Source organism: Oncorhynchus nerka, linkage group LG27 (genome assembly GCF_034236695.1).
Source record: "Oncorhynchus nerka isolate Pitt River linkage group LG27, Oner_Uvic_2.0, whole genome shotgun sequence".
In the NCBI taxonomy this organism is placed as follows: Eukaryota; Metazoa; Chordata; class Actinopteri; order Salmoniformes; family Salmonidae; genus Oncorhynchus; species Oncorhynchus nerka.
Genome location: NC_088422.1, coordinates 25,000,830 through 25,027,935, shown reverse-complemented (window position 1 = coordinate 25,027,935; position 27,106 = coordinate 25,000,830). Strand labels below are relative to the sequence as shown.

General features: G+C 44.7%; 1 protein-coding gene across 1 annotated transcript in view; it reads left to right on the top strand.

The window, feature by feature from the left end:
• The window catches only part of LOC115111440 (voltage-dependent N-type calcium channel subunit alpha-1B-like), a 177,769-nt gene extending 155,049 nt beyond the window's left edge, over positions 1-22,720 (top strand). The window contains 18 exon segments of the mRNA XM_065011492.1: positions 1,626-1,742; positions 3,756-3,821; positions 3,994-4,085; positions 4,598-4,748; positions 5,945-6,072; positions 6,365-6,418; positions 6,420-6,459; positions 9,140-9,245; positions 12,051-12,158; positions 12,645-12,766; positions 12,984-13,153; positions 13,390-13,525; positions 14,388-14,504; positions 16,095-16,133; positions 17,184-17,388; positions 18,361-18,581; positions 19,103-19,520; positions 19,523-22,720. Coding sequence (XP_064867564.1) covers positions 1,626-1,742; positions 3,756-3,821; positions 3,994-4,085; positions 4,598-4,748; positions 5,945-6,072; positions 6,365-6,418; positions 6,420-6,459; positions 9,140-9,245; positions 12,051-12,158; positions 12,645-12,766; positions 12,984-13,153; positions 13,390-13,525; positions 14,388-14,504; positions 16,095-16,133; positions 17,184-17,388; positions 18,361-18,581; positions 19,103-19,520; positions 19,523-19,674 — 2,442 coding nt within the window. The 3' untranslated portion in view covers positions 19,675-22,720.
• The last annotated feature ends 4,386 nt before the right edge of the window (positions 22,721-27,106 follow it).

The following is a 27,106-nucleotide window of genomic DNA, read 5'->3' as shown; positions in this document are numbered from 1 at the left end:
TGAATGACTACCCCTCCTGTCCCATTACTTTTTCCACCACGGGGTGAATGACTACCCCTCCTGTCCCATTACTTTTTCCAACACTGGGTGAATTACTACCCCTCCTGTCCCGTTACTTTTTCCACCACAGGGTGAATGACTACCCCTCCTGTCCCATTACTTTTTCCACCACGGGGTGAATGACTACCCCTCCTGTCCCATTACTTTTTCCACCACTGGGTGAATGACTACCCCTCCTGTCCCATTACTTTTTCCACCACGGGGTGAATGACTACCCCTCCTGTCCCATTACTTTTTCCACCACGGGGTGAATGACTACCCCTCCTGTCCCATTACTTTTTCCACCACGGGGTGAATGACTACCCCTCCTGTCCCATCCCACCATTGACTACCCCTCCTGTCCCATTACTTTTTCCACCACGGGTGAATGACTTTTCCCACCACGGGGTGAATGACTACCCCTCCTGTCCCATTACTTTTTCCACCACGGGGTGAATGACTACCCCTCCTGTCCCATTACTTTTTCCACCACGGGGTGAATGACTACCCCCTCCCATTACTTTTCCACCACTGTCCCATTACTTTTTCCACCACGGGGTGAATGACTACCCCTCCTGTCCCATTACTTTTTCCACCACGGGGTGAATGACCACCACTGGGTGAATTACTACCCACCACTCCTGTCCCGTTACTTTTCCACCACTGGGTTTTCCTGTCCACCACAGGGTGAATGACTACCCCTCCTGTCCCGTTACTTTTTTACTTTTCCACCACGGGGTGAATGACTACCCCTCGTGTCCCATTACTTTTTCCACCACGGGGTGAATGACTACCCCTCCTGTCCCATTACTTTTTTTTCCACCACTGGGTGAATGACTACCCCTCCCGTCCCATTACTTTTTCCACTGAATTTCCTGTCCCATTACTTTTCCCATTGACTACCCCTCCTGTCCACGGGGTGAATGACTACCCCTCCCATCCCATTACTTTTCCACCACGGGGTGAATGACTACCCCTCCGTCCCATTACTTTTTCCACCACGGGGTGAATGACTACCCCTCCCTGTCCCATTACTTTTTCCCCTCCACTGGGTGAATGACTACCCCTCCTGTCCCATTACTTTTTCCCACCACCCCTCCTGGGTGAATGACTACCCCTCCTGTCCCATTACTTTTTCCACCACGGGGTGAATGACTACCCCTCGTGTCCCATTACTTTTTCCACCACGGGGTGAATTACTACCCCTCCTGTCCCGTTACTTTTCCACCACAGGGTGAATTTCCCATCCCACTGGGTGAATGACTACCCCTCCTGTCCCGTTACTTTTTCCACCACGGGGTGAATGACTACCCCTCCCGTCCCATTACTTTTTCCACCACGGGGTGAATGACTACCCCTCCTGTCCCATTACTTTTTCTCCTTCCAGTCTTTACTTTATCTACAGCACTGTGTGTACAGATCTGTGTGGCTGCATTGTTTGGCCTCCTTCAGCAAATTGAAACTAGACCAACCCAATACAATCATGTTATTTAATCTGCATTATTGTCGTTATGTAGTGATCTGGGGTCATGTTTGGAATGCCTCCAGTGAATGGGCTGTAAGGTTTTTGTCACCCGGCCCCACAGGATCGGCTTTTGAACCTGAGTTTTCTGAGGCTGTTCAGAGCAGCTCGTCTCATCAAACTACTGAGGCAAGGCTACACCATCCGTATCCTGCTGTGGACCTTCGTCCAGTCCTTTAAGGTGATACACACACACAAACACCTGCACACACAGACACACATACACACACATACACACCTCACTGTCATGATCGTTATAATGATTGGACCAAGGCGCAGCGTGCGTAGAGTTCCACATATTTTAATAAATCGAAACTCACCGAACAAAAACAAACAAGCCAGCATAAACCATTAATCACCTAGATGACCCACCCTAGTCACTATCACGCCCCAACTAACAGAGAATACACTGCTCTCTATGGTCAGGGCGTGACAGAAACCCCCCCCCCCCCCAAACCTGACTCAATAAGGGAGGGTCAGGATGGGCATCTACCGTCGGGAGGCAGGTCCGGTGCGGGGCGAAGTACCCACTCCGCTCGTTGATACGACGTCTTCCTCCATGGCAGCTCTGGTGCGGGAACTGGTGGAACAAACTCCCTCACGACGCCAGGACAGCGGAGTCAATCACCACCTTCCGGAGACACCTGAAACCCCACCTCTTTCAGGAATACCTAGGATAGGATAAAGTAATCCTTCTCACCCCCTTGAAAGATTTAGATGCACTATTGTAAAGTGGCTGTTCCACTGGATGTCTTAAGGTGAACGCACCAATTTGTAAGTCGCTCTGGATAAGAGCGTCTGCTAAATGACTTAAATGTAAATGTAAATGGAACTGTCGCCGGAAGCTCTGGACTGGGAACTGTCGCCGGAAGCTCTGGACTGGGAACTGTCGCCGGAAGCTCTGGACTGGGAACTGTCGCTGGAAGCTCTGGACTGGGAACTGTCGCCGGAAGCTCTGGACTGTGGAGGCGTACTGGAGGCCTGATGCGTGGGACCGGTACAGGTGGCACCGGGCTGATGACACGCACCTCAGGGTGAGTGCGGGGAGGAGGCACAGGACGTACTGGACTGTGGAGGCGCACTGAAGGCCTGATGCGTGGGACCGGTACAGGTGGCACCGGGCTGATGACACGCACCTCAGGGCGAGTGCGGGGAGGAGGCACAGGACGTACTGGACTGTGGAGGCGCACTGAAGGCCTGATGCGTGGGACCGGTACAGGTGGCACCGGGCTGATGACACGCACCTCAGGGCGAGTGCGAGGAGCAGGAACAGGACGGACCTGACTGGGGACACGCACTTGAGGGAGAGTGCGAGGAGCAGGCACAGGACGTACCGGGCTGTGGAGATGCACTGGAGACCTGGTGCGTAATGCCGGCATCAAAGGTACCGGAACTTTAATCCACTTCTCAGGACGAGTACGTGGAGCTGACTCAGGTGGCACCAAACTGACAACACGTTCCTTTATTCTAAAATCCTCCACCAACTCATCCTCCACCAACTCAACAATTCTCCCATTTCTCTCTCCTCCAAATTCTCCTTCTCCCAGACTGGCTCTGGTTCACTCCTCGGCTCCGCCGACTGCACCATGTGCCCCCCCCCAAAATATTGGGGTTTCTGTGGCCTACCTCCCCAACTTCGTCGCTGTCCCTCCTTCGCTGCTTCCGCCTGCCTCCATGGCAGGCTCTTCTCTCCTGCTGTTATGTTGTCCCAAGTCCAGGATGTTCTCTCCCTAATCTCCTCCACAGACCAGGATGCCATTATCTCCCGGTCACGCTGCTTGGTCCGTTGTTGGTGGGATCTTCTGTCACGTCCGTTGTTAGAAGGAGACCAAGGTGCAGCGTGGTAGACGTACATTATCCTTTAATAAATGAACACCGAACAAAAACAACAAACTGCCAAACAAAACGTGACGCTACAGGTAACTATCCGTAGACAAGATCCCACAAAGCACAATGAGGAAATGGCTGCCTAAATATTATCCCCAATCAGAGACAACGATAAACAGCTGTCTCTGATTGGGAACCATACCAGGCCAACATAAACCATTAATCACCTAGATGACCAACCGTAGTCACTATCACGCCCCAACCAACAGAGAATAAACAGTTCTCTAAGGTCAGGGTGTGACACTCACCCACTGCCATGGGCCTAATGATCCCACCCACTCAAGTCTAAAAAATCCTTTACTTCCAGGCCCTGCCCTATGTTTGCCTTCTGATAGCAATGCTGTTCTTCATCTATGCCATCATCGGTATGCAGGTGGGTGCTGCTTCCATTATCTCCTTAAATGTTCCCTCAAAATAATTTGATTATACATGCCTACAGACTAATGGTGTGAAATTGTGTTTTCTATTGAATAAGAAAATTGTTATGCAATGTAAGGCATTTACTGTCATGATCTGTGGGTATAATCGATCCCTTACTTTTCCAGGTGTTCGGAAACATTGAGCTCAACGAGGACACATCCATCACTCACCACAACAACTTCCGCACTTTTCTTCAGGCTCTCATGCTACTGTTCAGGTATATACATTATTAAATAACCCTGTCCCTGTTTCTCTCCCTCTCCCTCTCCCTCTCCCTCTCTCCCTCCTGTGACTGTAAGCCAGGGTTTCTATATATTCGCTTGTAATTGGTGCATGCAGCAGAGTGGGTAGCGTTGCCTGGGAATGAAAGTGGTCTTGTGTCCTCCTCTCCCACTCTGCCACACCATCCCTTTGTTTCCTCAGGGCCCTCCAGTCCAGATGATCAGGTTTATGATGATAGGTTTATATTAGTCGACTAACTCCAGGAAACAGAGATTATTTGAACAGCCACCCTGCTCTGGCCTCTTCCCTGTTCTGGCAAGCAGCAGAGTGAGCATGCAGTTTGAGTTGCTACTCTGAAGGATCCTCCACCAGAGTTGGAACAGGAACTGGGAACATGTTTTAGTACACTGTGAACATCTCCAAATGACTCAAAATAAAATCACTTTTTTGTTGTTGCTGTATGTCACTATTTCTGTCCGTCTGTCTGTCCACCCCTGTGTTCTCCAGGAGTGCCACAGGGGAGGCGTGGCATGAGATCATGCTGTCGTGTTTGAGTCACAGAGCCTGTGATGAGAGGTCAGGCAACCTGGGGAAGGAGTGTGGCAGCGACTTTGCCTACTTCTACTTTGTGTCCTTCATCTTCCTCTGCTCTTTCCTGGTTAGTACTGATGTCATCCAACATAGACACATAACCGTTAGATTTGTGTTGATGTGCAGCACAGGAGGTTGGTGGCACCTTCATTGGGGAGGACTTGCTCATGGTAATGACTGACGTGAAATGGTATCAAATTTCAAATAAAATGTATTTATATAGCCCTTCTTACATCAGCTGATATCTCAAAGTGCTGTACAGAAACCCAGCCTAAAACCCCAAACAGTAAGCAATGCAGGTGTAGAAGCACAGTGGCTAGGAAAAATTCCCTAGAAAGGCCAAAACCTAGGAAGAAACCTAGAGAGGAACCAGGCTATGAGGGGTGGCCAGTCCTCTTCTTGCTGTGTCGGGTGGAGATTATAACAGAACATGGCCAAGATGTTCAAATGTTCATAAATGACCAGCATGGTCAAATAATAATAATCACAGTAGTTGTCGAGGGTGCAACAAGTCAGCACCTCAGGAGTAAATGTCAGTTGGCTTTTCATAGCCGATCATTAAGAGTATATCTACCGCTCCTGCTGTCTCTAGAGAGTTGAAAACAGCAGGTCTGGGACAGGTAGCATGTCCGGTGAACAGGTCAGGGTTCCATAGCCGCAGGCAGAACAGTTGAAACTGGAGCAGCAGCACGGCCAGGTGGACTGGGGACAGCAAGGAGTCATCATGCCAGGTAGTCCTGAGGCATGGTCCTAGGGCTCAGGTCCTCACAGAGAGAGAAATAAAGAAAGAGAGAAAGAGAGAATTAGAGAGAGCAAACTTAGGACACCGGATAAGACAGGAGAAGTACTCCAGATATAACAGACTGACCCTAGCCCTCCGACACAAACTACTGAAGCATAAATACTGGAGGCTGAGACAGGAGGGGTCAGGAGACACTGTGGCCCCATCCGATGATCTATATCAAACACATGGTTTCCATTTACTCAGTTCCAGCCATTATTATGAGCCGTCCTTCCCTAAGCAGCCTCCACTGATGTGCAGTCTGGTAATAAGACTGAAACGTAGGATTAGTAGTTACCTAATGTTATGCAAAACTATTTAAATAGAAACAAATATTTGATTTGACCTAATATTATGCAAAACTATTTAAATACAAAAAAAATGATTTGATTTGACCTAATGTTATGCAAAACTATTTAGCTGTCGATTTTGTTGTCATACTGTGTCTATTCCTATAAATCCTTGTTAAACCTCTCTTCCAGATGCTTAATCTGTTTGTGGCTGTGATCATGGATAACTTTGAATACCTGACTCGAGACTCTTCTATACTGGGGCCTCATCATCTGGATGAGTTCATCCGTGTTTGGGCTGAGTACGACCCTGGTGCCTGGTATGTGTCCCCTGCCCTTTCTCTTTCCCTCCCTCCCTCCCTCCCTCCCTCCATCTGGCTGGCTGGGGCTCCTACTGTATCTCACCCAGACAGAGTGGAATCTAGTATTACTGCTACTAGTATGGAGGGGACTGACTGACACTGCCTGACACTTTGTGACTTTCTGACACTCCTCTATGTAGATGGTATGATAGCACACCTCCTAGTACGCAGTCAGCCCTCTGATTATCATTGTTCTCTTGAAGCTGTCCTGAAGTTGTTGTTTCTATATATCTGCTTGTTCTTTTTGCAGCGGACGGATTCGCTATAACGATATGTACAACTTGTTACGAATTATCTCGCCCCCTTGGCTTAGGGAAGAACTGCCCTAATAGGGTAGCGTACAAGGTTAGCAACCCCAGAACATTTCCTCCACTAGGGTGCTTTGTGTTCCTATGCTAAGAGACAAAAGTGAATGGCTGTGCACCAATGACTCGCCTACACACTAGCTCCTGCCCTTCTAGACTGACTGGCTTTGGTTAATGACGCCGGGCAGGAAACAAAGCTTTCAAAGCCCCAACTTTGCCTGACATTGGAATCCCTACACAATGCCTGCTTTCTGTATGGTAGGTCGAGGTATAAAGTGAACACATTCTGGTCTGTACCTGGTCCGTCTCCTATCTATGTACAGTTAGATTAAACATTAATAACTGATGTTTAGTCCCAAATTGATCATTTGATTCAGATCTTGAAAACATCTGAATTGGATCCACATATTTCCATACTGTAATGTGTTTTTGGGATCCTAGATGTAAACGTTGTAAAGAGAAGAGAAGGCTTTAATGAATTCTGGCATTGATACCTTTGTTTCCGTGCTCTTGGTGAACCCCCTCCCCCCTGGATGTCTCTCAGCATGCGGAAGCAGACATCCTCACTACGTACGATGCTGTCATTCTCTCTCCATTAGCATCCTGTGTGTTCTGCGTCTCACTACAGACTCACTCTTCCATTCCATGTCTCCCCTCAGGGATCTGAGCAGCTCACTTCTTCCTGAGCTGAGTTTACCACCGCACTGATGCATCCCTGGTCCACCGTGGCCAAAGATGGCATCCATCTCCATGTCACTACTGGAAATCTAAATAACACAGATTTCTGTTTTTTGTTTTTTCCTTTTGGTTAATTTGTATTTATTTTTTCCTTTGTATTCCTCTCCTCCTTCTCTAACTTCCCTATTCTTCTATATTTGTTTTTTTGTTTCCTACTCTGTGAAGTGGCCGTATCAAGTACCTCGATATGTATCAGATACTCCTCCACATGTCCCCACCCTTAGGTTTGGGAAAGAAATGTCCGCCAAGAGTCGCCTACAAGGTAGCCACTCCCTCTGCTTGACCTGTGTTCCCATTGGCTTAACCTCCTGCCAATCTCTGTGCTCTGCAATGTTCTCTTGTTTGTTTTGCTAGCGCTCTGATCTTTTTGGTGTAGCCCCCCACCTCCCTCCCCCTCTTTCTTTGGAGCAGCTGGTGTGGTGATGTCCACTAAAGGCAGAGAGAAACAGTAGACCATGAGATACATACTGTATCAACACTATGTGAACACTTGTTACTAAGCATTTTGTTACATTTACAGTGGTAGGTGTTAAACTCCTAAAATATGGATAATAATTACATCATAAGATTTCATATAATCCATTCTGTCATTTAATACATCCAACACAGCAGACATGCACAGATGAATAATTGGAATAATCTGTATATGTTATTTTACAATGCATACAAAAAGTAGACCTATCGAGCACTGTCCCCAGACAATTTCAATCATGTATCAATCAATATACAGTCTTATTTGAAAGGGGTTTAGGATTGCTCTCCCTCTCCCTTACCTTATTTGAAAGGGGTTTAGGATTGCTCTCCCTCTCCCTTACCTTATTTGAAAGGGGTTTAGGATTGCTCTCCCTCTCCCTTACCTTATTTGAAAGGGGTTTAGGATTGCTCTCCCTCTCCCTTACCTTATTTGAAAGGGGTTTAGGATTGCTCTCCCTCTCCCTTACCTTATTTGAAAGGGGTTTAGGATTGCTCTCCCTCTCCCTTACCTTATTTGAAAGGGGTTTAGGATTGCTCTCCCTCTCCCTTACCTTATTTGAATCTATCCCCCGAGTTGTGTGCCTACTGAGGGTTTTTGTCTTGCCAGTGTGTGTGGCGTCTGTGTGTTTTACTCCCTCTGTTTCTATCTCTCATTCTCTCTCATCCTTTCTTTCATCTCTACTTTCTCTCTATCGATGGGTGTTCCCATGTGTGGGTAGGTGTGTTTGTCTCACCCCTCCCCTCCACTCCTCTCTCATTCTGACTTGGGTCAGCCTTACTTTTGCACTGCCTCTGATAGTAGGGGAATGCTTTTTGTGTTCAGGGGAGCTCAACTCTACCACAATAGCTTAAATATCAAACATAGTGCTCTGTATGCATGTAGTGGTGTAGATATCATCCCTTTGATAAGCAGTTCAGGTTATTTTGAATGGACTGTGTGTGACACGTGGTTTTTCTGTAGATTCTAGGTCTTAGTCCTCAAGGTGTTATTGACTTGAGCAGGACTGATTATTTTTTAAACTAATTTTATGATTGTTAGGAGGCAACCACAGAGTCGAGCTCCTGAGATCTTTGAGGCACTTCCATGGTTATGCGTACATGCCTTTTCTCACCATTATTTTGATCAATGTCAGTCTTGCACCGGTGCACTTTGACTTGCAGCATAGTGCATACTGTAGCCAATAGCAGTGAATGGCAATGTTTAGTTTGTCTCCTTGTTGTACTAGTTGAGAAAGCGTTTTGTGTGCTGTAGTTAAATTATCCCGACCAAATCCTAAAACCTTCCATATGATTCATTTACAAGACCAAATCTGAAGAACAAACAATCACATCTTATTGTATTGTTGAAATAAAAGCATGGTAAAGCACTCAATATACTCTACATGAGTCCTCTGTGAATATTACCAGCAGCACACAGTCTGGTTTCTCCTGATTGGCTGATGGTCTGGTTGAAGTGTTAACAGTAAAAGTGTGTTCTAACCTTCCCTCCCTCCACACACTCTCTCCAGCGGCTAGTCAAGATGAACATGCCCATCGCTGATGACAACACAGTCCACTTCACCTCTACACTCATGGCCCTGATCCGGACGGCTCTGGAGATCAAACTGGCCTCAGGTCAGACAGCTCTGTCCCCTCTCTTTCCCTGTACTCTGCCCTCTCCCCTGTCCCCTCTCTTTTCCTATTCTCTTCCCTTCTCCCCTGTCCCCTCTCTCTTCTTATCATCTGTCCCCACCCCTGTCCCTTCTCTCTCTCTCCCCTGCCCCTTCTCTCTGCCTCTCCCCTGTCCCCTCTCTCTCCCTATCCTCTGCCCCCTCCCCTTCCCCTGTCCCCCCCCCCCCTCTCTCTCTCCCTCCTCCCTGTCCCCCTCCTCTGTTCCCTCTCCCTCCCAATCCTGTGCCCCTTCTTGCCTGTCCACTCACCCCTCTCTTTTCTCTCTCCCTATCCCTGCCCTGTCAGCTGCTGGGTGTCTGCTAAAATTCCACTGCCCAACACACTCTTGGAATGTGTGATTCATGATAGGAGCGGTGCATACTGTGCCTCTGGAATCTATCCTTCACTTTTAATGAGGCCAACTTGATTAGATCCCTACAAATCAGCTGGGCTAGACAATCCGGATCCTCTCTTTTTAAAATTATCAGCCGAAATTGTTGCAACCCCTATTACTAGCCTGTTCAACCTCTCTTTCGTATCATCTGAGATCCCAAAAGATTGGAAAGCTGCCACGGTCATCTCCCCTCTTCAAAGGGGGAGACACTCTAGACCCAAACTGTTAAAGACCTATATCCATCCTGCCCTGCCTTTCTAAAATCTTTGAAAGCCAAGTTAACAAACAGATCACCGACCATTTCGAATCCCATCATACCTTCTCTACTATGCAATCTGGTTTCCGAGCTGGTCATGGGTGCACCTCAGCTACGCTCAAGGTCCTAAACGACATCATAACCGGCATCAATAAAAGACAGTACTGTGCAGCCATCTTCATCGACCTGGCCAAGGATTTCGAGTCTGTCAATCACTGCATTCTTATCGGCAGACTCAATAGCCTTGGTTTTTCAAACGACTGCCTCACCTGGTTCACCAACTACTTCTCAGATAGAGTTCAGTGTGTCAAATCGGAGGGCCTGTTGTCCGGACTTCTGGCAGTCTCTATGGGGGTGCCACAGGATTCAATTCTAGGGCCGACTCTTTTCTCTGTATATATCAATGATGTCGCTCTTGCTGCTGGTGATTCTCTGATCCACCACTACGCAGACAACACCATACTGTATACATCTGGCCCTTCTTTGGACACTGTGTTAACAAACCTCCAAACGAGCCATACAATGCCATACAACACTCTTTCCGTGGCCTCCAACTGCTTTAAAATACTAGTAAAACTAAATGCATCCTTTTCAACCTATTGCTGCCCGCACTCGCACGCCTGACTAGCATCACTACTCTGGACGGTTCTGACTTAGAATATGTGGACAACTACAAATACCTAGGTGTCTGGTTAGACTGTAAACTCTCCTTCCAGACTCACATTAAGCATCTTCAACCCAAAATTAAATCTAGAATCGGCTTCCTATTTCGCAAACAAAGCCTCCTTCACTCATGCTGCCAAACATACCCTCGTAAAACTGACTATACTACCAATCCTTGACTTCGGCGATGTCATTTACATAATAGCCTCCAACACTCTACTCAGCAAACTGGATGTAGTCTAACACAGTGCCATACGTTTTGTCCTCATACCCCATATACTACCCACCACTGCGACCTGTATGCTCTCGTCGGCTGGCCCTCGCTACATATTCGTCGCCAAACCCACTCGATTCAGGTCATCTATAAGTCTTTGCTAGGTAAAGCACCGCCTTATCTCAGCTCACTGGTCAGGATAACAACATCCACCCGTATCACGCGCTCCAGCAGGTATAGTTCACTGGTCATACCCAAAGCCAACACCCCCTTTGGCCGCCTTTCCTTCCAGTTCTCTGCTGCCAATGACTGGAACGGATTGCAAAAATCACAAAAGCTGGAGACTTAAATCTCCCTCTCTAACTTTAAGGATCGGCTGTCAGAACAGCTTACCGATCACTGTACCTTTACACAGCCAGTCTGTAAATAGCACACCCAACTACCTCATCCCCATATTGTTATTTATCTTTTTGCTCTTGTGCACACCAGTATCTCTACTTGCACATCATCATCTGCACATCTATCACTCCAGTGTTAATGCTAAATTGTAATAATTTCTCTATTTATTGCCTTACCTCCCTAATCTTCTACATTTGCACACACTGTACATAGATGTTTTGTGTTATTGACTGTACGTTTGTTTATGTGTAACTCTGTTTTGTTGTTTTTGTTGCACTGCTTTGCTTTATCTTGGCCAGGTCGCAGTTGTAAATGAGAACTTGTTTCTCAACTGGCCTACCTGGTTAAATAAAGGTGAAATAAAAATAAAAGAGGCAATGCATTTTAACTCAAGCAAAAAACATGAGTTGTAAATGTTAAATGTAGCTTGTTGTCTTCACAGACAGGCAGACAGGCAGGCAGGCAGGCAGGCAGACAGACAGACGTTATATCCCCTGGATGTATAGCAGGTGCAAATGCTGCTTGTTTGTTGCTTACAGAGGGGTTTGCATTAGTATATTTGGGTCCCATTGGGTGTCATTAGCCTACTCTGTGGTGGGCTTTGTGTTTAGGGCCTGCAGAGTGAAGGATGGCACTGTACATTATGCTTTTCTCTAGCTTCACTGCTCACTGCCGCTTTTAATGAGCTATTCTTTATTCTCTGTCTGCTTCACCTCCACAAAGACTCTAAAAACTCATGTTTACTTTCCTGTCTTTGTTGCTTGATGCTGTACTTCTTGAATTAGATCATTGTGTGTATTTGATGCTAGAAGATTCTATTTTCTCTTGTGATCCTCTCCTCAGGGATGGTTGCCCAGCGTCTCTCTGATGCTGAGCTGAAGAAAGAGCTCTCCCAGGTTTGGCCAAGCCTCTCACAGAAAACTATGGATCTGTTGGTGACACCACACAAACGTAAGCACGTCTGCATGGCAGTCCCCTCGGAACCTTGTCACTGATCCTTGTCCTTGTCACTGATATATTTAATATTTACAAAAAGGATACTTGGAGTGTATTTCATGCTAAATCTTAAAGTGGCAAGCCCCAGACTCCTCACTCTGAAACAATATGACACATATATTGCCAACACAACCAGAACCCTTGCTCTTACTTTGCCATCAGTTAAGATTCTAGTCGTTGGCTTTGTCTCCACTGACATCTTGTGGCAGGATCTAAGTATCTCACCTGAGAACAATGATATTCTAGACAGATGCTCCTTCTCTCAAGCCTGGCATGTACCAAATTTCTTCAAACAGCTAAATCACTCTTTGTTACAAGTGATACCTTTGGCTTGACTGAATTGTATTGGAGATTAAGTGATATCAAAGGGTTTGGATGAGACCAATAGAGATGGATGAGAAAGCAGTTTTCCTCACCCACTCCTCTCTGTCTCTCTTTCAGCCAATGAGCTTACTGTTGGGAAGGTGTATGCAGCCCTGATGATCTTTGACTACTACAAGCAGAACCGAGCCAAGAGGCTCAAGGAACAGCAACAGCAGCAGCAGAATGCTACTGGCTCCCAGGTAGCACACACACACACACACACACACACACACACACACACACACACACACTATTACCCAGGAGTCACAAATTCCCCCCATGAAAATGTTTTTACCATGTCCTGCCAAAACCAATATGCTGATTCAAATTTCAAGTTCTGATTGATTATATTCTGAAGGTAGAGACCTGGATCAATATTGTGCAGTATATCAGCATCTTGCCGTCTTTCATCCACAGGGGAAGGTGGGGGCTCTGTTTAAACCAATACTGCCCCTGACTCACACGCAGGAGAAAGTGAAGGAGAAGGCCATGACCAACGTGGAGCCTCCCTGTGAGCAACTGCCTCAGCCCCAGTCTCAGGCCCTACCTAGACCCAGCTCCACCCTGCTCAACAACGGAGGCACACTGTGAGTTCACTAACATACAGCCAGTGGCCATGTCTCTCTTGTCTTGGGATAAAATACTATAATACTTTATCATTTTAAAGCTTTTAACTTTAAAACAATCAGATGATAGTTCTATGACCGGACCACCTGGAAAACAGTGGCAATTGTAACTGAGTGGAGTGGACTATCCTGGCAAAAAGATGAAATAATAATAGAATGACAGTAACATCTTCATCTGTTTATGTCTAATAATTCAGGCCAGGCCATGACGGCACCATGAAAGGATCATCCTCCTGGGTGTCCGAGAAGTCTAGAGAGGTCCACAGACCCAGGAATAAGACACCTGTCCAAAGGGGCCAGTCTGAGGATGTCCCAAACCTAACCATCCCCCAGGTACTGTAGCCAGACCAGACTGCCCTCTGTTTTATTACACACACATGAACATCATGGCCTGCTACCTGCATTTTCTCTCCTGATGTATCTGTTCACAGTACTTTACTTGACTGGATGTACTTATCTCTGTGCAAGCACTTATCTGTGTGTGTGCACTTATCTGTGTGTGTGCACTTATGTGTGTGTGTGCACTTATCTGTGTGTGTGCACTTATCTGTGTGTGTGCATTTATGTGTGTGTGTGCACTTATCTGTGTGTGTGCACTTATCTGTGTGTGTGCACTTATCTGTGTGTGTGCACTTATCTGTGTGTGTGCACTTATGTGTGTGTGTGCACTTATCTGTGTGTGTGCACTTATCTGTGTGTGTGTACTTATCTGTGTGTGTGCACTTATCTGTGTGTGTGCACTTATCTGTGTGTGTGCACTTATGTGTGTGTGTGCACTTATCTGTGTGTGTGCACTTATGTGTGTGTGTGCACTTATGTGTGTGTGTGCACTTATCTGTGTGTGTGCACTTATGTGTGTGTGTGCACTTATCTGTGTGTGTGCACTTATCTGTGTGTGTGCACTTATGTGTGTGTGTGCACTTATCTGTGTGTGTGCACTTATCTGTGTGTGTGCACTTATGTGTGTGTGTGCACTTATCTGTGTGTGTGCACTTATGTGTGTGTGTGCACTTATCTGTGTGTGTGCACTTATCTGTGTGTGTGCACTTATGTGTGTGTGTGCACTTATCTGTGTGTGTGCACTTATGTGTGTGTGTGCATGCATGTATTTGTGTATCTCTGTGCAAGCACTTATCTGTGTGTGTGCATGCATGTATTCATGTATGTGTACGTATGTGTGTGATATGTCCCTCAGGAGTCAGTGGAGATGAGGAAGATGGACACCAGTTGCAGCACAGTGCCTGGTCCTGGGTCTGGACTGGAGAGCCAGGAAAGAGCTGTGTCCATGCCTCGCCTCAATGCAGAGCTGCAGGTACAGATACACCCTAACACACACACACACACACACACACACACATCATTTGTGAAGCACAGCAGATGCTCCATGCCATAACTATACTCTCTTTGGGAAAGTATGGTTGCATGGTGTTTCTCATTGGCTATACTGTGGGTAGATTACTATGGTCAGGTGGCCATCTCTATGGGGGGGTTGAATTTCATTCGATATTACTGCAGTATAACTGCTGGGGGAAAAAAATCCTTCAATTCATCCCAAGAAATATAAATAGCTCCTCATTTCCTGAGTGATATTGATGTTAATCGATTGTTGTGTTTAAGCGCATTCCTTTCAGGTTAGAATGGATGTGTGTTGATCCTACTTTTAGTGCACAGAAGAAGTCTTGGATAATTTGATTAGAGTCTGGCAGACTGCCAACTAATTGTCCCGTATCGTTTTTCCTCTGCTGCCAACTGATTATAGTGGCTGAAAATGGATGGGTGTAGAAAATGAGAGGGGTGATCCCTCATGCGTTCAGGGAGGAAGAGAGTAATCGAGTTACTATAGGATAGAGAATGTAAAGAGCGATAAATGGGATGAGAGGAGGAGAGGATTGCCTCGGGACCTGTTGTGTCATTTTTCTCACCTCTTCTAAGGGCAGGAAATCCTTCAACAATACAATTAGAGAGCCTTTCTGAGATGGCTTGCTATTGTTACAGTGAAATGGGGAGGCATGTACCCTGAACTCTACCCTGAAACAGATGATGGATTTACCTCTGTCTCCGGGTTGGTTTTCCATCGCTTAATTACATTTTTTCCCTTCCTTTTGGGGGTAATGCCTCATTTCCTTCTCCCTGGCGATGCCAGCACGATCAGGGCTGTAAATCTCCCAGCATGCCTCCACCTCCTCAACATCCTCTTTGTGCACTAGTGACATGTGACACCCAGGCCAGACATGAACCCTCACATGAAGCCTCTCGAAGAGGGAAACTGCCCCTTGTTTCATTTTCAAAGAAGCCCAGTGAGAAGCTAAGCCCAAATCCTTTTAAACTGGAGTGCTGGATGATAAGAGGCTGTACTTGTTGATTTAGTGGTTTCAGCACCTTTTAATATGTATGAAACCCTTTTGATTCCCTAGAGGCAGCTCTGGCCGATAGACGTGCCCCACCTGGCTCTCTGCCAGGTCAGTAGCTTGGCTCACAACAACAAAAGCTAAAGAGCCAGATGTGTTTTCTAGGATATCTTACTATTAATGGTCAAGGGGTTATTGAGTATCTAAAGACATGGGAGAGTTCTGTCTGCTTGGAATGGGTAATTCTGTCTTATTGCCAGGTGCTGAAATGCAATGAGATTTCACCTTCCTTTAAAAAGAGCACACTGAAAGCCAAATTCCCTCAGTGGCCATTTCAACGTAACGATGTCATGTTTACAAGTGGATCATTTATTTGTAATAAGCATGTTAAAGACACCTGTCATTTTCCTGCTGCTTCTCCTTTATTCTTCTCATAACTGTTCAATGTCACCTCTCTCCGTCTACCCTCCTATTGTCTCCGGGTCTCTCTGGACTGATGCTTTCCCATGGACCTCTCCTCTTCCTCCTCCTCCTCCACCTGTGCTGTGTGACAGAGGAGCAAGTCGCGCCACTCCCCGGGGACCCTGCTGGCAGTACGTAGCCCTGTCTCCTCTCCCTCATCATCTCCTCTACACCTCCTCTACTTTGTTTGTTGATCCCAAAGTACTAGTATGTGTTAAACTAGATTCTATTTAGTATTAACTGGCCGCACAGGTGTGTAAAATGGTAGGTTCTGCAAGCATATGATTGTACAGTATGTCAGTGTTTGACACTAGGTAGGACATTAACAACCCAGTATACATGTGTGTTCTATCATATACAATGTGGGGGCTATACTGTGTGATTTTAGGATGAGAGTTAAGCTCACTGTAAAACTGTAAATCAAAGGTCTAGCCAGGTACAGTGCCTCGTCGAGGAGACTGTTCCTTTGATCATTCTGTGGGGACTGTACAACACTCATTAAAACACAGCTGCTGATGCCAACCTGCTCTTAGATACCAAGCCCATGGAGTTTGTCAGTAGTAAACTAGTGATCTGAGGGAGCTGTTTTGGAGAGAGAATGGTATGCTGCTACAGGTGGAAACTGCCTTAGTTTCCTCTTTAATGCTCTTTTCCTCAAGCAGGCATCTAAGACTTAGGGAAATTGGTAGTCGTGTCTATGATTTTACCAACAACAATCTAGGTAGGCTGCTATGTTTTTGAGGACAGTGAAAATGTGAGTATTATCTTTTGCAGCAAGGCTCTGCAGGACAGATGTAACTCCACTAGGTGGAAATGGTGTTTCACAATGGAGTCAGAGAGCTGTAGAATACACCAGCGGAGGCTGGTGGGACGAGCTATAGGAGGACGGGCTCATTTTAATCCCTATTCCTCATGGACTAGTCAGTGATTCTTATTCCTCATGGACTAGTCAGTGATCCCTATTCCTCATGTACTAGTCAGTGATCCCTATTCCTCATGGACAAGTCAGTGATTCTTATTCCTCATGGACTAGTCAGTGATCCCTATTCCTCATGGACTAGTCAGTGATTCTTATTCCTCATGGACTAGTCAGTGATCCCTATTCCTCATGGACTAGTCAGTGATCCCTATCCTCATGGACAAGTCAGTGATCCCCACCTATTCCTATTGGTCCCACACAGCCTGTTCCTGACTGCAGCCCAGTGAAACGCTCTGCGTCCACCCACGCCCCCCAGCGCCCCCAGGAGGTGAACCTGCATGAATACACCCTGGAGAGGCCCAGCACCCAAGAAAGGCCTCACCATCACCACCACCACCACCGCTGCCACCACCACCGAGAGAGGGACAAGAAGCAGTGGTCACTGGACAGGACGCCAAGCACCATTGGTTAGTGCACAGACACAAACTATAAACACATCATGTTTTGAATGAGCAATTAGGGATCTCTTTGTCATTGAAGTTACAGGGTGTTATATATGTTATACGAGTGATGCCAATACCCTGATTACAAAATGTGAGTATTTAACCATAAAGCCCACTGTTCCCCCAGTGTTACTAGAATGTATAGCCCTCTCTGCCTCTCTTCCTCACTGCCTTACTGTCTCTTTTCCTCACTGCCTCTCTTTCTCACTGCCTTGCTGCCTCTCTTCCTCACTGCCTTGCTGCCTCTCTTCCTCACTGCCTTGCTGCCTCTCTTGCTCACTGCCTTGCTGCCTCTCTTCCTCACTGCCTCTCTTTCTCACTTCCTCACTGCCTCTCTGCCTCGCTGCTTTACTGCCTCTCTTCCTTGTTGCCTCGCTGCCTTCCATCCAGTCAGAGTGTGAGAAGCAGACCACAGCCCAGCTGGCTGGGATTCATCTGTTATAGAGATCAGCACTATGCTCAATGGAGGCATCGTTCAGGAATGGGTGTTACAGTGGAGCTCTGCAGCTGATCTTTATTACACAGATAAAAGGGACTGAAAGACCAAAGGCTACCCAATGACCTGCTAATTTATGGGCACCTCTTGTCTCAGCAGGGCAATGCTGAGGAGAGGATCATTTTTAGGGAAGAAAAAGCCTGCTAGTAGTCTGTCCTTTGTACGTGTTTAAGAATCTTATGTTTCAGAGTAGGGTAAAGAATGGGTGCAATCAGCTGTTGAATTGGGAATTCAGAGGTGGAGGCGGTTTAGGGTTGGGTTAGGACCACATCCAAGCCTAACCCTAGTCTCAACCACAACTTCAACCCTAACTCTAGCTTCATGTCAACATCCTGGTTCAATCTTAACCCTGGCCTAACGCTAACTCTAGCTTCATGTCAACATCCCGGTTCAATCTTAACCCTAGCCTAACACTAACCCTGGTTTGTATTTCCACTAAGGTGCACCAGGAGACCCGGCTGCAGAGCCCTCATCTAGAGACAGGGTGCAGGACCGCGGCCGCTCCCATGAGAGGAAGAACCACTCGACGGCAGGGGAAAAGCAGCGCTACTACTCTTGTGATCGCTACAGCAGCAGGGAACACTGCCACACCACCAAGTCTGCCACCACCAGCTGTGCCACCTCCCCAAGCGAGGTGCAGGAACCCAATATCAACAAGCAGGTGGGAGGGCATGGACAGGGTAGGATAGGATATGGGCAGGGCAGGAAAGGAATCAGGGTATGCAATGAATAATACACACTCTAGACATGATCCGTAAGTTTATGTCTGTCTGATTTAGTACAGCACAGTGTATATTGTGTGCAACTCTCTTAGTGATGATCTGTCTGCTCTCTGTTTCTGTCTCCACTGAAACTCAACTTTCTCTTCTTTCTGCCCTTTAGTGCAACCACTCATGGCCTTTCAATTCTCTTTCCACTCTTCTTCTTCTTCTTCACCATTTTCTGTCCATTTTGTCTGTCTTCTCCTATTTTTTCCCTCCCATCAATGACTGTCCTGTCCTTTCATCTCTCTGTCCTTCCTGGTTGTTTTGTCTGTCCTTCCCCACTATGCTCTCTTTCTTTACCATCTCTCCTCTTCCCTTCGTTCTGGTGACCCTGTCCCCCTGTCACCTCCTCTCCTGTGCGGTCTCATCTTTTTTATTTATTTATTGTTTCAAATTGATTTGTCCAATTTTCATCTAGGGTAGTGGTTGGGTTAAAGGCAGCCCAGTGATGTTGACCTCAGGGGCTATCACACCTAGCCGTGGACGCAGGCAACTCCCACAGACCCCCCTGACCCCCCGCCCCGGGGTGACGTTCAAGACTGCAAACTCCTCCCCTGTGCACTTTGTGTCTGCCCAGTGTGTCAGCGGCCTGCCCACCTTGAGTCCTGGCTGGCTGAGCCGTGGGCTGTCTGAGCACAATGCCCTGCTGCATAGTGGCACCTCTCACATCCCCTCCCCCATCACCCGCATCAGCTCTGAGCCCTTCCTGGGCTATAGTCACAGTGACCCCCAGGGCCAGGGTAGCCCGTACTGCAACCTCCGGGACGAGCTGATGAGCCCGTATGCTGCCAGAGCACGCTCCCCTCGGACTGCACGTCCTCAAATGAGGCCGGGGCCCTCCACCTGCCTCCACCACCCCAGAAGAGAAGTGTGGTGCCCAACAAATGCCACTTTACCTTTGGTGGTAATGGCAACGCCAGCCTGGGCTCTGACTCTGGTGCCAGGCCACACAGGTACTATCACGAGGCAGAGGAGGATGAATGGTGCTAGCATGGCTTTGAACAGATGTTTTTAATGCATTTTGAGGAATCGTGATGAGTTTTATCATCTTTTTTGAAGGCTTTAGTTTACACGGTTGCTGTATGATAAGCTAATTATGGGAAATAAATCATGGAGGGGTGGAATTCATTTGAATGTGAACAAAACAGCAGCATTTTTAGGACCTGGATGAATATGAAAGTGGATGTGGATTTGGTGAATTGTTGGTAATTCAGTTGGATCTGACCAACTGTAAGGTGTCTTATGCACTGAAGACAATGGCATTTTTCATTGAGGGCACTTTTGCTTTGCTTCTTTATCAAATGTAATTATTTTCAGTCTTTATATTGACCCAGATAGTAGCATAAGAAACCCTTCTACAGGTACACAGAGTAGAGATGGGTGAGCAGCAGCCCTCTTTGCTGTCTCTGCGATGAGCAGAGTGATCGGCTCAATGGAAAGTCCCATGACAATACCTAGACACTGTTAAGCAAGTGTAATAACACATGATTAGGAAATACTTATTGAAACTTCCCTAAGAAACACACTGGAAAATATCCTAAACAGCTATTGCTTTGCTTTGGGACTCTTACCATTCGGTAATATAAAGGGATTTACAGTAGCCCAATCCATTATATAACATTCCCTTCCTGTCAGAAGATACAGCCTGATAGAGAGAGGGATCGATGCTGTCATTCCAGACAATGATTGTTGATTTGCTGCTGTTGAACCATCAAACTTCACTACCACTACTAGAGAGAAATTAGGAATGGAAATGAAATGTTATTTGTTTTATATAAAACTATTGTAGATGTTTTCTTTTCACTGTCTGCATTTTCTGTATGATGTAAAAAACACTTAGTTTATGTAAATTGCTTACAGTTTGTCATAATTTCAGGTCTAATGTTTCTTACATACTCTCTGCTTCCAATGTTTAATACAAAGTGCCTATCCTTTTTAGATATACTGTAGTAAAGATGCAAAGTTAACCGTTTTTGGAAAGCATCAACACTTAAGCAGTTTGTTCAATTGGCTAGTTCTGCAGGAGAACAAGATGTACAGCCAGCCTTATCTGAGAAACGCTAACTTTTATTTGAGAAAAAAATTACATTTGAATGGAAATGACTAACTACCTTATGACTGCTGATATTTTTCTTGTTTAATTGTCTTTTTGGTAAATATATTTAATCAATGTGAGGGGTACAATAAAAGCTAGTGCAAAAGCATATATCATGAACACGTAACAAACATGCATTAATTGCATTAGTAGCATATCAGTCCAGTTAGGGAAGACATTATCAGAGTAACACAACTGCATGTTTAAATCATAAACCTGGTTGACCACAGTTATGAAGATGTAGTAGTGTATATTTATTTTCCTTGTGAGGATACTCAACTGCGATAGCATTGCAACCTCTGTATTGCCTTCTGTTTCAATGTTAGAACTGCAGACTCAGTAAAGAACATAAGGAATCTGATGATAAACAAACAGTGTGCACTTTCTGGATGGATGTTCTTGAGAAGCAACGATGAATACAGATCCCTGATGAGAGAGTGTGCTGAGTTGGGGCCCTAGCACCCTCTGTGTCTCTCAATTGGCTCAGACCCCTCTGTGGTAAAGGTTTAAGTCTCCCCATTGGCTCGGACCCACGTGACTAAGATCTGCCCCCCGATCTAAGCTTCCATTTTTTAAGAAGAGTATTTCCCAGCTGTCAGATTATAATATAAATCTTGTTCACACCTTCTATCTTTCTATCTACCCAACCCATGATAACCGCTGATGTTGATTATTCACATCTGCCTCTAAAAAGCTTCAGATATTATACATGGATAGTAATATAATATCATGGAAAATGTTGCCCTGCGATGGATGATCTAATTCTTGGATAGCTAAAAGTTTCCGCTCTTTTCTATTCTACAGTACATTGGGGGTGGAATGTAACAAGGTATGCTGTATAAAGTATGCTCTACTCCAGTGAAGGTGTTGCTCAATAATTGATAGTAGCGGAGATACTGTAGGTTGGACCAGGTGTCGCCATGACCACACACTCGTCTGGGTTCTGTACTGCATATTTCCCAGAAGCAGGGTTTTGATGACAGGGAAAGTAGGGCTATGCAACAAGACACTATATACTTCATCCATTCTGTAGCTTTACGTGCTGAGATCTCCAGATTCATTCTTCAGCATGATTGTGACCAAATGTTTTATATAAAACGTAGTTTTTTTTAAATGATAAAAATGTATTTAAAAATGCATTAGGCACAACGGAAATTCATAAAGTATTTAGAAATACAGCAACTTCTATATATTTGCATGCATACAATTTGCCCATTTTGATGATGTCAAGAGGTAAACCTGTGTCTTAAACAGTAAGTGAACAATGTTATGGTTATTTCTATCTGTTCCGTGTCAGGTCACCTGAGAGGGGTGATCGCTTCAGTGGAGGGTGTTCAGAAATATTGAATAAACTGTAATGGTTTTATTTTGTATAAGACAGGAACAAATTCTCCACATTATTGTCCAGATACATTAATTGATTACCCCTTGACATGTTGCCATAGTGGGTCAAAAACATATATATACAATCAGTCTCTTCCTTCATCTCTGTGGCCTCTTGTATTATTTCTTTCATAAGAAACATATCCACACCCTAGTCTCTAACAGTTGGTTGCCAAACATTGAACTGTTCCTATTTCTCGTTCTGCATACCAACTGCAGTGTACATGTGGCTTCTGGAGAAAATAATGTTTGCATGTTCTGACAATGTATGTGCATGTAAATCTTGGTACTTTTTGATGCCATCTGTTAATTTCTTGTTCATTTTTATTGATCTTTGATATAAACTGTGGGGTTTGTTGGAGAAAAAAAATCTTTATATAAAAACAGTATTGAACAATGTTGATAGTTCCAGCCATGCAACAGAGCTGGAACATTATTTGGGTCTTGAAAGTGAGATGTTTGTTGCCTGATTATGTTTATTGGCCAGACTTAGAATTCTGAAGTTGTTTCTACATTTACATTTTGTATGCAACCAAGTTCCTTGAATTAAAAAAATAATATGAAACAAACATGCTTCAATATGTATAATAGCTGGAATATGTTTTATTTATGTGATAAGCAGACAATGAATGACCAGGTGATGTTTATCGATTTAGGATGGATGGGTGAAGGTGTATCTTCTGTAGGTGTCAACGGCGCAATGTCATTGGTCAACAGCCCAAAGTGGGCGGAGACATTTCCCAAAATACACAAGGTTCAACATCCCGGTGATGCTCGAGTCGCGGGAAACGGTTGAAGCATCAACTATCTCGAGCCTGCCTAAAACAAGACAGCACTTTACCAACAAACATACCTCCGTTTTTTTTCTCGATGTAAAGTAATATTGACAACCTAACATATAGAGGAGTCTTTCCACAAAGATATTTGAATTAATGATAATGTTTTGTTACTTTTGTTGTCATTGCTGTTGTGTATCTAAACAGAACAAGAGCTATGTTATATCCGATAGAATTGATGATATTATTAGTGGCTATTTACTCTCTTGAAGCCGCTATTGATGATTTTGAACAGGATATGGGCTCGGAGAATCTTGGGAAAGGTAAGACAGAGCACATCAATGTATCACACACGTACTTTGTATCGTTCTACGTTGATGTTATTTCTCCATCTTCTAAAACGTTCATATGAATTTGGTATTGGCAAATGTGTTGTCTCAACAGGTGTCTGAAAAAATTAATCTCTCTTGCAAAATTTTCTATGATAGAATGAAACATTTTAGACAGTTCGTGCACTGTTCTAACTCAACTGCTAATATTACGAACGTAAGTAGCCCATATTTCTGTACCCCAGTCTGTTTAGACGTTGATATTCACGATGCAGTAATACCATGCTCAACCACTTGGAGCAGCTGTTGATCGTTTTTAGTAAACTACATTGTCACCACAAACAAGCATGTATTACAGTTATAGCGTAATAATAGTTTATATCATGTTGAGGCAAGATGGGAATAATGTGTTTTACTCTGGAAATTCTGCTTAGTTCTAATAGAAAATCAATGCTTTTCCAAACATTCCCTGTTCTATCATTGAGGGAAAGAGACTCAGGTAGGCACCACTAGGCAGGCAGGTTGAGTTGTTTAACCTCCATTATAAACTGGATTGCATTGTGCCTATGAACAGCCCTTAGCTGTGGTATATTGGCCATATACCACACCCCTCGGGCCTTATTTTTTAATTATACAATGGGTGGGTCTAATCCTGGATGATGATAGGTTAAAACCGTATTCCAGCCGATGTCTGTTCCACAAGTTACCACAGGCTAAAACTATGACGTTGAAATGCCTATTTACTCTATTCCATCTGACTGCCCAATCCACTGACTCATCAGCCCAGCCAAGCAATTTATAAACTTGATCTCCACTATAAAAGCATCTAGACATTGTCTCCCATGTCTTTTAGATTAGCATTTGGTTTTCAACAATGGAGATTTATATAAACCTTGCTGCCTGTTTCTTCAACATTTGCAACATTGTTACCATATTGAAATTTGTTCTCCAGCTGTCCCTTAGTAAATGAACATGTTGGGATGAGACACACAGGCAGACAACTTTTGTCACCCAGTTGAAGTCATGAATCAGCTGGCATAATTTTTATGGATATATACAAAGATATGTCAATAGAAAACAGGTTAAACGAAATGCAGATAGTTTGCAGTCTTTCCAGCTTCAGTTTGTAGTGATTGTGTTAGCTGTGTTGTTGGCTACCTCCTCTGATGAGAGAGCACATTTCTATGCTAGGCGAAATCACGCATCATTAACTCATTGTTATGGATGTATCCAAATAAATGTCACTAGAAAACAGCTTAAACAAACACAAATGGAGCTACTTTTCTGTTATTCTTGCTGCACTGTTTAACATGCCTGAAAGGTTAGCTGTATTTGGCTAGCTAGCAAGCAAGGTTTTATAACGTTGCCAGCCAATATGGCAATGAAACATTTAGAGCAAACGAACATCCATAGATACAGGACAAGAAGACTCTGGCAACGTCACGTCTCTGGCAACCAAACCGACAGAACAAACAACCAGCCAGCTTGGGTAGCAACCTTAGATTTGTGTCGGGATTATATCTCGTGAAAGGATGAAATAGTATGAATAAATTAATCAAAATAATTACGTTTGTTATGAAAATATGTCAATTATAATTTGAATAGGTTAGTAACACTGTTTAAAAGTGATAATGCCCTCAAAGCCGGTGTTTGGAAGATATATGGGCACGGTTTGCCACACCCATGCAAATATATCCTCCAAACACCGGCTATCACTTAACTATCTGCTGTACCTGTGAAAATATAGTATAGAATTTGGTTCATATAGGCTACAGAATATGCATAGTAGCCTCAGACAGTAAACACAGAGTTAAGTAATTACCATCATTTCCCATAGAATGTCACCACCTCATTCCAACATTCCATAATATCTGCTCTTATACAACGCTGTCCCTATGTGAAGGGAAAATATGCTTATAATGTTTTCTAATAGTGCTTGTGTTACCATAAGATCTCATGAGCCACATTTCATCCAGCTGCTCCCAGTGCAGCTCTGCGAGTGAACAGGCCCTCAGGGTCAGGATTAATTGGTCTGGCCTGGGAGAGCCAGTTATAGACTGGACTGTATGAGAATGAGGGAGGAAGGGAATAATTATGTGTCATTCAAAGAACCCCTCCCATCTACTATGACCTGTACATAATCCCATAGTGATGTTGGTCACCAAAGGGAAAGACCTGAAGTGTCTCGTTCTGCTCAGTCATTTATGCGGGGTGTTTCCAGTTGAGTTGGTTTGTTTAAAGCTCCTTCATGAAGTCTGGTTCTGCCTCTTGGCGACCATGTTGGTTCATTGAATAGAGCAAGGGGCGGCTGCCCACATTGTTACAGGAGGGTCCCTTGGGTTAGGTTGGATTGCAGAACCCAAACCCACTTAGTACACTGTTGCTTGAGCAGTTTTTTCTGTGAATAGACTTTCAATTAGCCTATGCAAAGATACTGGTTCCAGTATCTCTAAAGAAAGCTATATTGCAGAATATCGACCATAACCTTACTAAGATGTATTTATTCACATTTTAGTGGTAATTATTGTGCTAAAAAAATTCTATATCCATGAGGCAACAGCTCCATAAATATGTTTTTCTAATCTATCTGTTATTAAAGCTTTGCTATGTGACATCGGAACAAAGTAATTCCAATGATTAACCATGTAAATGATGGTATGTAATGTCATGTTTTAATTGTATAATTAACTGGCTTGGACAGGAACGGGATCTGTTTGCTCTCTGTTCCTATATCGTGTCATTGAGTGCAGATCAAAGCGTCTGTGCTGTCTCGGTCTGAGGGGCACCACTCCAAAGCCAGACTACTGAGGCCTGACTGCCAGACATACAGACAGTAATTAATGTTATCCTGGTTTGATAACCATAACTATGTGTCCAGGGGAGAATAACATCTCCCTGCTGATTGTGTGTCTGGGCAGCATTACATAGGCCAGGCCAGGGGCACCTGGTGGAACTATGGCTGAGAATATTTGAGAAACTTGACATTCAGGGGAAACATGAAAACATGATTTTCTGAGCGATTGTCAGATTGAGTCAAAATAATGATATAATACATTTGGGAGGGCTATCCATGCTAGACATGCAGGTTGGTATTTATTGTTATGAATCTTGCCTTGTAGGCAGCTCTACGGAGTGATCACTAACTGGCACAGCCACAAAGTCATACAATCAGATTTGAAACCTAACCCTAGCTTTAACCCTAACCGTAACCACACTGCTAACCCTAATACCTAACACTAACCTTAAAACTTTTTTTTTGTAAGTGCTTTTGTTTTCATGACTTACGATATAGACAATCTTGACTTTGCAGCTGGCGCATTTAGAAGAAATCACTCAGTTATGCCTCCAGGGCAAGCAAGATTCATGACAATAAACGCCAACCTGCGTTAGACATGCTGGACAAAATAATTAATTTTTCAGGTTGCTCAGTTTGGAAACCAACAGTGGTGGCTAAAAACCCTCTGAAGTGTCAGACATGTCCTCACAATTTTAGAAGACCATGTTGAATTATGACATTGTTATGCGTGGTTAAGGACTGTATTGGGAGTTGCAGCTAAAACTTTACAGTATTTGGCTTTAGCCATCCAGCTGTCCCAATGTCATCTCTTGTGAGTTATCATCATGCCTGTCTGCTTAGGTGGCCTATTTGGTGAGGTGATTGCTAAAGAATTTTAAGTAGGCAGGATAATTGCAGTTCTGCTGTTGGCAGAAATCTACAAACTTTGTTATGCTTTGGCTTAGAATTAATAAATGTTCACTGTCATCTGTGTGATTTTTAATCATGGGTCAGGAACTCAAGGCAGTGTTTAGATTAATTAACCTTGCTTATGTTTTTTAAA